Source organism: Nerophis ophidion, linkage group LG23 (assembly GCF_033978795.1).
Source record: "Nerophis ophidion isolate RoL-2023_Sa linkage group LG23, RoL_Noph_v1.0, whole genome shotgun sequence".
NCBI lineage: Eukaryota > Metazoa > Chordata > Actinopteri > Syngnathiformes > Syngnathidae > Nerophis > Nerophis ophidion.
Window position 1 is genome coordinate 42091021 of NC_084633.1, and position 12687 is coordinate 42103707.

Below are 12687 nucleotides of genomic sequence, written 5' to 3' on the forward strand. Positions count from 1 at the left end.
ACTGTATATATACATATATATATATCCATCCATCCATTTTCTACCGCTTATTCCCTTTCGGGGTCGCGGGGGGCGCTGGCGCCTATATATATATATATATATATATATATATATATATATATATATATATATATATATATGTGTGTGTGTGTGTATGTATGTATGTTTATATATAGATATGTGTGTGCATGGATATATATTTCTCTCCATTAACTTAGCTTGTCCCTTTCAGAGTCGCTGGAGCCTATCTCAGCTGCATAGACGCCTCCCGTCACTCCTCATAGCACCGTGTAAGCATACCAGGCGCCGACTTCCGGCCAAGCAAGGCCCGTCCATCGTGGAGTCTTCATCTTTGTGAAAGGCTGCACTTGCCCATTCCGCCACCAGAGGGCAGCAGCGTACTCGCTGAGGTGAGTGGGCGGGGCAAGAACAGGAAAAGGGAGGAGGAAGGAGAATAAAAGTATTGACTTCTCCCATGTTTAGTGTTCATTTTTGCAACACAAACTCCTCACTCTGCAGCTCTCTGGCAACTTTCACAGCAGCTCACTTCTCTCTCACTCACTCCCAATCCTGCCTGCCCACAACTTTTGACAGGACTGACTTTCAAGTCTTGTTGACAGTTTGTCCTTTGAAGTCAAGTGTGTGATGCAACAAAGCCGCAGTGAGATGGAGCAGCTGTGGGAAGACTGGACCACAGTCCCTGACCAGGTCTACAGCAACCCCAAGGTAAGCCAACACTGCATGGTGAAGAACATGTCACATGGGAAGACTGGACCACAGTCCCTGACCAGGTCTACAGCAACCCCAAGGTAAGCCAACACTGCATGGTGAAGAACATGTCACATGGGAAGACTGGACCACAGTCCCTGACCAGGTCTACAGCAACCCCAAGGTAAGCCAACACTGCATGGTGAAGAACATGTCACATGGGAAGACTGGACCACAGTCCCTGACCAGGTCTACAGCAACCCCAAGGTAAGCCAACACTGCATGGTGAAGAACATGTCACATGGGAAGACTGGACCACAGTCCCTGACCAGGTCTACAGCAACCCCAAGGTAAGCCAACACTGCATGGTGAAGAACATGTCACATGGGAAGACTGGACCACAGTCTCTGAGCAGACTGGACCACAGTCTCTGAGCAGGTCTACAGCAACCCCAAGGTAAGCCAACACTGCACTGTGAAGAACATGTCTCAAGGGAAGACTGGACCACAGTCTCTGACCAGGTCTACAGCAACCCCAAGGTAAGCCAACACTGCACTGTGAAGAACATGTCTCAAGGGAAGACTGGACCACAGTCTCTGACCAGGTCTACAGCAACCCCAAGGTAAGCCAACACTGCATGGTGAAGTACATGTCACATGGGAAGACTGGACCACAGTCTCTGACCAGGTCTACAGCAACCCCAAGGTAAGCCAACACTGCACTGTGAAGAACAAGTCTCATGGGAAGACTGGACCACAGTCTCTGACCAGGTCTACAGCAACCCCAAGGTAAGCCAACACTGCATGGTGAAGAACATGTGACATGGGAAGACTGGACCACAGTCTCTGAGCAGGTCTACAGCAACCCCAAGGTAAGCCAACACTGCATGGTGAAGAACATGTCACATGGGAAGACTGGACCACAGTCTCTGAGCAGGTCTACAGAAAACCCAAGGTAAGCCAACACTGCACCGTGAAGAACATGTCACATGGGAAGACTGGACCACAGTCTCTGAGCAGGTCTACAGCAACCCCAAGGTAAGCCAACACTGCATGGTGAAGAACATGTCACATGGGAAGACTGGACCACAGTCTCTGACCAGGTCTACAGCAACCCCAAGGTAAGCCAACACTGCATGGTGAAGAACATGTCACATGGGAAGACTGGACCACAGTCTCTGACCAGGTCTACAGCAACCCCAAGGTAAGCCAACACTGCATGGTGAAGTACATGTCACATGGGAAGACTGGACCACCGTCTCTGAGCAGGTCTACAGCAACCCCAAGGTAAGCCAACACTGCATGGTGAAGTACATGTCACATGAGAAGACTGGACCACAGTCTCTGACCAGGTCTACAGCAACCCCAAGGTAAGCCAACACTGCACTGTGAAGAACAAGTCTCATGGGAAGACTGGACCACAGTCTCTGACCAGGTCTACAGCAACCCCAAGGTAAGCCAACACTGCACTGTGAAGAACATGTCACATGGGAAGACTGGACCACAGTCTCTGAGCAGGTCTACAGTAACCCCAAGGTAAGCCAACACTGCATGGTGAAGTACATGTCACATGAGAAGACTGGACCACAGTCTCTGAGCAGGTCTACAGAAAACCCAAGGTAAGCCAACACTGCACCGTGAAGAATATGTGAAAACATGTGAGTGTGGAATGTAGATTTGGTGTGTTTTGCCGTCCAGCAGGCGAGTTACTTTCCAATGTAGCAAGTGGAGGGGATCATTCACATACATCACGTATTTTTTATGTATTATATATCATTTATATTTATATATTATATATCATTTATTTTTATGTATTATATATCATTTCTATTTATGTATTTATGAAAAAGAGCTTAACATGCTCCCACCTAAATGTATTTACAAACTGTCTGAAAAGGACAAACTAATCACATATTTGACAATCACGCAATTCAAATGTTCAGATAATTTTTTGTCATGAAAATCTTACCTTGAAAATATTTTTTGTCAGGAAAATCATTTTTACCTTGAAAATCAACTTTTAACTTAATTTTAAATTTTTTTATGAAAATCGACTTTTACCTTGAAAATCAACTTTTTCCTTAAATCTTTTTTCGTCTTGAAAATCTACTTTTACCTTGAAAATTATTTTTTCCTCCAATAATTTTTCTCTTCCATCCATTTTCTACCGCTTATTCCCTTTTTGGGGTTGCAGGGGGCGCTGAAAATAATTTTTTGTCTTTAAAATCAACTTTTTTACCTTGAACATCTACTTTTACCTTAAATATTGTTTGTCATGAAAATCAACTTTTACCTTGAAAATATTTTTTGTCATAAGTCATTTTTGTCTTAAATCAACTTTTACCTTAAATATTTTTTTTCCTTAAATATTTTTTCGTCTTGAAAATCAACTTTTACCTTAAACATTTTTATTTGTAATGAAAATCAACTTTTACGTTAAATATTTTTTGTCATGAAAATAAACTTTTTCCTTGAAAATATTTTTTGTCATAAATAATTTTTGTCTTGAATCATCTTTTACCTTAAATATTTTTTTCCTTGAAAATAATTTTCTGTCTTGAAAGTCAACTTTTACCTTGAAAACCATTTTTTTGTCTTTTAAAATCAACTTTTTTACCTTGAACATCTACTTTTACCTTAAATATTGTTTGTCATGAAAATCAACTTTTACCCTGAAACATTTGTATTTGTCATAAAAATCAACTTTTACGTTAAATATTGTTTCATCTTGAAAATCAACTTTTACCTTGAAAATATTTTTTGTCATAAGTCATTTTTGTCTTAAATCAACTTTTACCTTAAATATTATTTTCCCTTGAAAATATTTTTTTTCCTTGGAAATATTTTTGTCTTGAAAATCAACTTTTACCTTAAACATTTTTATTTGTAATGAAAATCAACTTTTACGTTAAATATTTTTTGTCATGAAAATAAACTTTTTCCTTGAAAATATTTTTTGTCATAAATAATTTTTGTCTTAAATCATCTTTTACCTTAAATATTTTTTTCCTTGAAAATAATTTTCTGTCTTGAAAGTCAACTTTTACCTTGAAAACCATTTTTTTGTCTTTTAAAATCAACTTTAACCTTAAATCCTATTTTGTCATGAAAATCATTTTTTGTCTTTAAAATCAACTTTTTTAACTTGAACATCTACTTTTACCTTAAATATTGTTTGTCATGAAAATCAACTTTTACCCTGAAAAATTTGTATTTGTCATAAAAATCAACTTTTACGTTAAATATTGTTTCATCTTGAAAATCAACTTTTACCTTGAAAATATTTTTTGTCATAAGTCATTTTTGTCTTAAATCAACTTTTACCTTAAATATTTTTTTTCCTTGAAAATATTTTTTTTCCTTGAAAATATTTTTTTGTCTTGAAAATCAACTTTCACCTTGAAAGTCAACTTTTTCCTTAAATCTTTTTTCGTCTTGAAAATCAACTTTTACCTTAAACATTTTTATTTGTAATGAAAATCAACATTTACGTTAAGTATTTTTTGTCATGAAAATAAACTTTTTCCTTGAAAATATTTTTTGTCATAAATAATTTTTGTCTTGAATCATCTTTTACCTTAAATATTATTTTCCCTTGAAAATATTTTTTTTCCTTGAAAATATTTTTTGGTCTTGAAAATCAACTTTTACCTTAAACATTTTTATTTGTAATGAAAATCAACTTTTACGTTAAATATTTTTTGTCATGAAAATAAACTTTTTCCTTGAAAATATTTTTTGTCATAAATAATTTTTGTCTTAAATCATCTTTTACCTTGAATATTTTTTTCCTTGAAAATAATTTTCTGTCTTGAAAGTCAACTTTTACCTTGAAAACCATTTTTTTGTCTTTTAAAATCAACTTTAACCTTAAATCCTATTTTGTCATGAAAATCATTTTTTGTCTTTAAAATCCTCTTTTACCTTGAAAATCATTTTTTTCTTTGAAAATCAACTTGTTACTTGTCCAAAGGAATCGTAGGATCAAGAGTTAAGTTGAACGTGAGCAGTGAACGCACCATGTTGTGTTCATAGAGGAGTTAAGTTAAACATGAGCAGTGAACGCACCATGTTGTGTTCATAGAGGAGTTAAGTTAAACATGAGCAGTGAACGCACCATGTTGTGTTCTTAGAGGAGTTAAGTTGAACATGAGCAGTGAACGCACCATGTTGTGTTCATAGAGGAGTTAAGTTGAACATGAGCAGTGAACGCACCATGTTGTGTTCATAGAGGAGTTAAGTTGAACATGAGCAGTGAACGCACCATGTTGTGTTCATAGAGGAGTTAAGTTGAACATGAGCAGTGAACGCACCATGTTGTGTTCTTAGAAAAAGGAGTTGAGTTGAACGTGAACAGTGAACGCACCATGTTGTGTTCATAGAGGAGTTAAGTTGAACATGAGCAGTGAACGCACCATGTTGTGTTCATAGAGGAGTTAAGTTGAACGTGAACAGTGAAGGCACCATGTTGTGTTCTTAGAAAAAGGAGTTAAGTTGAACGTGAACAGTGAAGGCACCATGTTGTGTTCATAGGTAACACTGCTGATGAACAGCAGAGTGGGTCAGTACCTGAGTGGACGCCCGGTGTTAGCTCTGGCCGTGGTCTTCTTCGGTGTCATGGCTGTGGTTCCTGTGGGACTCTTCCTCGTCTTCGCTGTGACCACCACCATCATGTCGGCGGTCAGCCTGCTGTTGTTGGAGGGTAAGCCACAACCACAACAACAACAACAACAACAACAACACTGTCACACGATCAAGTTGATGAAAGTTGTGTTGTTGTCAGGGTTCCTGCTGAGTGTGGCGGCCATCACTCTGCTCTGCGTCCTCTCCGGCCTGGCCTTCTTCTCCGTGATGGTCTCAGCCATCTCTGCAGCCTTCTACCTCACAGTCTCCAGTCTGCTCTACTTCTACCAAACCTCACAGCTGACCAAGGTCTAGCAACTTCTACCACACTTCACAGCTGACCAAGGTCTAGCAACTTAAACCACACACCTCAAAGCTGACCAAGGTCTAGCAACTTAAACCACACACCTCACAGCTGACCAAGGTCTATCAACTTCTACCACACCTCACAGCTGACCAAGGTCTGGCAACTTAAACCACACACCTCAAAACTGACCAAGGTCTAGCAACTTAAACCACACACCTCACAGCTGACCAAGGTCTAGCCACTTAAACCTCACAGCTGACCAAGGTCTAGCAACTTCACCTTTTAACGAGGATTAGAATGAAAGCAATATTAGACTAATCTCCCTGGGAGTAAAGTCCTTGACAAGGTATTCTGGTCCCACTCTTGAAAACCACTTCTACATAAGCAGAGTTAAGGTCAGTTTTACTATTTAAAAGTTTAGAAGTTTGGGTAAAAGGTTTTAGAATTGGCGTTTAGGAGCTATGGGTAAGGGTTAGGTTTCGATTTTGGGTTACATTTTAAGTTTGGTTTACGGTGTTTTTCTACGAGGACTCGGCATGAAGGTTAAGGTTTGGGTTCCTGGGTTCAGAGTTAGGGGTTAAGGTTTGAGTTCAATCAGGATTAGGATTTTAGTACAAGAACTTTAGCACTCGCAAACAACTTTGAAAACATTTGCATGACAGCAAGCTACTGAAATGATGTTTTTTTGACGTCACGAGAAATAATTGAACTACAGTACGTCACAAAACAATTGGAGGAAAACATCAAAAGAAAAGTAGCATTTTTCTAAAAACAATGTCCTAAAACTGCAAGAAAAATGTTAAAAATCATAAAACGACAAAAAAAAAAAAAGGTATAGCAACCTAATCAGAAAATAAGAACATTTTCTCTGGCATTGCTAAAAAACACTAAATGAATAATACATTAAAAAAATGTATATATTTTAGGTATAAAGTTGTGTTTATTTATTGTGTAAGTTAAAAGTCGGGCAAGAACAAAGAAAGTTCTGTGAGAACTGGAGCCTTTTATGTCCCATTATTACAAGAACAAAGTCACACAATTTAAAAAAAAAATGTTTTTACAGTAACACAGTCAGAAAATAAGAACATTTTCTCTTACGTTTTGAAAAAAAAAATGCCATTGTTAAAAAACACTGAATAAATAAAAATATATATTTTTAGGAATACAGTTGCGTAACAGTTTTTTTATTGTGAGAAAAAAGTCGGGTAAGAACAAAGAAAGTACTGTGAGAACTGGATCCTTTTATGGCGCATTATTACAAGAACAAAGTCATAAAACACAACAAAAAAATCTAAATTGTTCAAAGTTATGTGGATGTACTAAAACGAGGGGGGGGGTGAATATTAAACAACAACAGTTGTAAAAGTCATTTTGTTTTATTGTTACAAAACAGTTGAATTGTTAAATTAACGGCGTGGTGCCTTTGGGAGAGTGGCCGTGCCAGCAACCTGAGGGTTCCTGGTTCGATCCCCACCTTCATACCAAATTTGTCATGTTTGTTGTGTCCTTGAGCAAGACACTTCACCCTTGCTCCTGATGGCTGTTGGTTAGTGCCTTGCATGGCAGCTCCCTCCATCAGTGTGTGAATGTGGTGTCAAAGTGCTTTGAGTTCCTTAAAAAAGGTAGAAAAGCACAATACAAGTACAACCCATTTACCATTGAAAATATGTTAAAATCTTGTAATAGAACAACTTTAAAAAGTTTTTTTTTCTACTTCCAGCAGGAAGTCAAGGAGGAGGAGAACGAGGAGGAAATCTTGACAAAGGACGAGATGAAATAATTCAAGTGGGGAAAAACCCTGCCGATGTACAACACTGCTGATGTACAACACTGCTGATGTACAACACTGCTGATGTACAACACTGCTGATGTACAACACTGCTGATGTACAACACTGCCGATGTACAACACTGCTGATGTACAACACTGCCGATGTACAACACTGTTTTCACATTATCTTACAGCACAATATGCTCAAATATTTATTCTTTTATGAAATAAGGAATGTATGTATTTATTGTTACAACAATTGAACAGAATCTATTAGGGGTGTAACGGTAGGTGTATTTGTATTGAACCGTTTCGGTATGGGGGTTTCGGTTCAGTTCGGAGGTGTACCGAAAGAGTTTCCACACGGACATATTAGGTAGCGTACCGCACGTTGTGTAAACATTACACACTGAGGCAACACACTAGCAGCAACCGGGCTAGGATAGACTGACCACACCTCCTCTTTTCACCAGACATGTCCTCTTTTGCGGGGCTGTCCGGGTGGAGTTTCTTAAATGCCTCAAATGTCAAGCATTTTAAGTTAGGGTTGCGTGTATTTTCAATGTACGTTCAGGGTTAAGAACGAATTAAAAACAAAACAAATTGTGCACGCAGCAGCATTGGTGAGGGAGGGGAAGAGGCAGAGAGAGCAAGAGAGTCATGATAGACGTGCATGTGTCGCCAGGCTCTGCTTTTTAACCATAGATTTATCAGATTTAATTTTATCCATAGCAGGGGTGTCAAAGTATGGCCCAGAAGCCATTTACGCCCCAAGGCACATTCTAAAAATACTATTAAAATAAACAAAAACATACCAAAAGTGGGATAAAAAAGCTTAAAAGGCTAAATGTAATTTAGAAAAAGTTGCAACATTGACTAATAAAGCAAATATGTTTTTTTTTTCTTTGTGTCATTGCTCAAAACATAATAATGAATCAGAATCAATATTCCCATTACTTCACATCAAATATTCCACTAAGAAAAATATTTTTGGTGAAAGATTTTGCAAATGTGGTAAACAAATAACCAAAAAATGTATATTTTGTTGTTTTCTTACTGTACCGAAAATGAAATGAACCCAGCCTCTGGACCGAGGTACGCACCAAACCGAATTTTTGTGTCCCGTTACACCCCTAAAATGTACGTTAATGATGGTGAAATGAGGTCATATCAAATGCAACATAAAAGCTGTTACAAATGTGATGTTTGCAACCTTGTAAAGATTTGAATAAAATAGATCCTGTTTTGTTGGATTTGAATCTCAACAGTGAATAAAACTATGAAGGCCAAAGTCCACACATCACTGTATAATTTCCCCAACAGGACAAGCGGTAGAAAATGGATGGATGGATGTTTTTACTAATTCATTGAAATGTCTATTAAACATTTAAATGTTAAAAAGAGCACTACAACTTTTTGTCAGAGTTGCCACTGACAGTTGGTTTGTGTTTTAGTTTCTCTGTGTTTAGTATTTCTTGTCCTTAGTTCCTGTCTAGTGCTCTTATTTTGGTTCAGCTTCCTGTTTGTCTCCCTGTGTCCTGTTTTCACTCAGCTGCGGCTGATTGGCATCTGGTCACACCTGCTGTCAATCAGCCTGCTCCTATTTTGTCTTGTGTCAGTTGCTGGATCATTGTATTGTCTTGAGATGTCACGTCTAGTCGCTCTTTTGATGTGTTGTCGCTCCTGTCGTGTCATACCTTGTCTTTGCAGCGTAGCGGTAAGCTATATTCAGCTGATGTTTGTAGCTTACTGTTTTTTTGTTCCCTGCTTCCGTTTTATTTTTCATTGTACAAGTGCGACTTCTGTTTGCCTGTTCACTACCCGCTAGCTTCCACGCTAAACTCCTGTTTGTTATGTTCTAGCTCCCAGGCTAGCTCCTTTTGTTTGATTAACCGCCTCGTGCGCGCTTTGTGTTTGTACCCTTTTGGTTTTGTTTTTGTCTTAGTATTTAATTAAATCATGTTTCTCATTCCATGCCTGCCTCCATTTCTGCATCTTGGGGTTCGTTACCAAACAACCTTGACAACGTGGGAGTGGAAGATGAAATAATGTTGCTGACAGAAGCAACGTGTACATTTGATCACAGTTGGGGAGAAGAAATGTTACATTGTACACACAACGTGAGTAAGAAGGTACTTTATGTTAATCCATGCAACTTTATTTCTAAATGTTGAGCACATTTGATGATAGAAACAGCCAAGCCATGTTGAATATCTTAGGCAGTGATGTCATGAAGTGATGTTGTCAGCACCAGCGGACTAAACGCTGCAAGTTCCTGGACCAAAGAAATAATGGCCGTGTGTTGAAGTCCTCCCGTGAATACAAAACACTAGCAGACCTTATTGGGGGCTGTTGCAGCAACGAGTAATGCTATACTAACCCATGTCAATTGAGAGGGGACGATTAATATGTGGCACATTAAGGAAGCGGGGGGACACACAATATGTGACACATTAAGGAAGCGGGTGGGGGACACAATATGTGACACATTAAGGAAGCAGGGGGGGACACAATATGTGACACATTAAGGAAGCGGGGGGGGGACACTATGTGACACATTAAGGAAGCGGGGGGGGGACACTATGTGACACATTAAGGAAGCGGGGGGCGACACAATATGTGACACATTAAGGAAGCGGGGGGGGGGGACACTATGTGACACATTAAGGAAGCGGGGGGCGACACAATATGTGACACATTAAGGAAGCGGGGGGGGGACACAATTAATGTGACACATTAAGGAAGCGGGGGGGACACACAATATGTGACACATTAAGGAAGCGGGGGGGACACAATATGTGACACATTAAGGAAGCGGGGGGGACACACAATATGTGACACATTATGGAAGCGGGGGGGACACAATATGTGGCACATTAAGGAAGCGGGGGGGACACAATATGTGGCACATTAAGGAAGCGGGGGGGGGGCGATTAATATGTGGCACATTAAGGAAGCGGGGGGACACACAATATGTGACACATTAAGGAAGCGGGTGGGGGACACAATATGTGGCACATTAAGGAAGCGGGGGGGGGACACAATATGTGACACATTAAGGAAGGGGGGACACACACAATATGTGACACATTAAGGAAGCGGGGGGGACACACAATATGTGACACATTAAGGAAGCGGGGGGGACACACAATATGTGACACATTAAGGAAGCGGGTGGGGGACACAATATATGGCACATTAAGGAAGCGGGGGGACACACAATATGTGACACATTAAGGAAGCGGGGGGGGGGACACAATTAATATGTGACACATTAAGGGAGCGGGGGGGGACACACAATTAATATGTGACACATTAAGGAAGCGGGGGGGGGGGACACAATTAATATGTGACACATTAAGGGAGCGGGGGGGGACACACAATTAATATGTGACACATTAAGGAAGCGGGGACACACACAATATGTGACACATTAAGGAAGCGGGGGGGACACACAATATGTGACACATTAAGGAAGCGGGGGGGACACACAATATGTGACACATTAAGGAAGCGGGGGGGGACACAATATGTGACACATTAAGGAAGCGGGGGGGACACACAATATGTGACACATTAAGGAAGCAGGGGGGGACACAATATGTGACACATTAAGGAAGCGGGGGGGGGGGACACAATTAATATGTGACACATTAAGGGAGCGGAGGGGGACACACAATTAATATGTGACACATTAAGGAAGCGGGGGGACACACACACTATGTGACACATTAAGGAAGCGGGGGGACACACAATATGTGACACATTAAGGAAGCGGGGGGGACACACAATATGTGACACATTAAGGAAGCGGGGGGGACACACAATATGTGACACATTAAGGAAGCGGGGGGGACACACAATATGTGACACATTAAGGAAGCGGGTGGGGGACACAATATGTGGCACATTAAGGAAGCGGGGGGGGACACAATATGTGACACATTAAGGAAGCGGGGGGGGACACAATATGTGACACATTTAGGAAGCGGGGGGGGGGACACAATATGTGACACATTAAGGAAGCAGGGGGGGGGACACAATATGTGACACATTAAGGAAGCGGGGGGGGGGGACACAATTAATATGTGACACATTAAGGGAGCGGGGGGGGGACACACAATATGTGACACATTAAGGAAGCGGGGGGGACGATTAATATGTGACACATTAAGGAAGGGGGGGGGGCACACTATGTGGCACATTAAGGAAGGGAGGGAGGCACACTATGTGACACATTAAGGAAGCGGGGGGGACACACAATATGTGACACATTAAGGAAGCGGGGGTGACACACAATATGTGACACATTAAGGAAGCGGGGGGACACACAATATGTGACACATTAAGGAAGCGGATGGGGGGACACAATATGTGACACATTAAGGAAGCGGGGGGGGGGACACAATATGTGACACATTAAGGAAGCAGGGGGGGGACACAATATGTGACACATTAAGGAAGCGGGGGGGACACACAATATGTGACACATTAAGGAAGCGGGGGGACACACAATATGTGACACAGTAAGGAAGCGGGTGGGGGGGACACAATATGTGGACACATTAAGGAAGCGGGGGGGGACACAATATGTGGCACATTAAGGAAGCGGGGGGGGGACACAATATGTGACACATTAAGGAAGCAGGGGGGGACACAATATGTGACACATTAAGGAAGCGGGGGGCGACACAATATGTGACACATTAAGGAAGCGGGGGGGGGACACAATATGTGACACATTAAGGAAGTGGGGGGGGACACAATATGTGACACATTAAGGAAGCAGGGGGGGGGACACAATATGTGACACATTAAGGAAGCGGCTGGGGGGGGGGGGCAATTAATATGTGACACATTAAGGAAGCGGGGGGGGACACAATATGTGACACATTAAGGAAGCGGGGGGGGGACACAATATGTGACACATTAAGGAAGCAGGGGGGGACACAATATGTGACACATTAAGGAAGCGGGGGGCGACACAATATGTGACACATTAAGGAAGCGGGGGGGACACACAATTAATATGTGACACATTAAGGAAGCGGGGGACACACACAATATGTGACACATTAAGGAAGCGGGGGGGGACACAATATGTGACACATTAAGGAAGCGGGGGGGACACACAATATGTGACACATTAAGGAAGCGGGGGGGACACAATATGTGGCACATTAAGGAAGCGGGGGGGACACAATTAATATGTGGCACATTAAGGAAGCAGGGGGGGGCGATTAATATGTGGCACATTAAGGAAGCGGGGGGACACACAAT

At 41.2% G+C, this 12687-nt stretch overlaps 1 protein-coding gene across 2 annotated transcripts; it reads left to right on the forward strand.

Annotated features, from left to right (window-relative positions):
- The first annotated feature begins 458 nt into the window (after positions 1-458).
- On the forward strand, positions 459-8660 carry LOC133541330 (lipid droplet assembly factor 1-like). 2 transcript variants are annotated; one of them, XM_061884687.1, is made up of 4 exons: positions 459-726; positions 5241-5409; positions 5491-5639; positions 7358-8660. In XM_061884687.1, the coding sequence occupies exons 1-4, from the start codon at positions 646-648 to the stop codon at positions 7415-7417; spliced, it is 459 nt and encodes a 152-aa protein (XP_061740671.1). In that variant the 5' UTR covers positions 459-645; the 3' UTR covers positions 7418-8660. The 2 variants fall into 2 exon arrangements, with proteins under 2 accessions (XP_061740671.1, XP_061740672.1); XM_061884688.1 differs by having other exon boundaries at positions 461-726; positions 7361-8660.
- The last annotated feature ends 4027 nt before the right edge of the window (positions 8661-12687 follow it).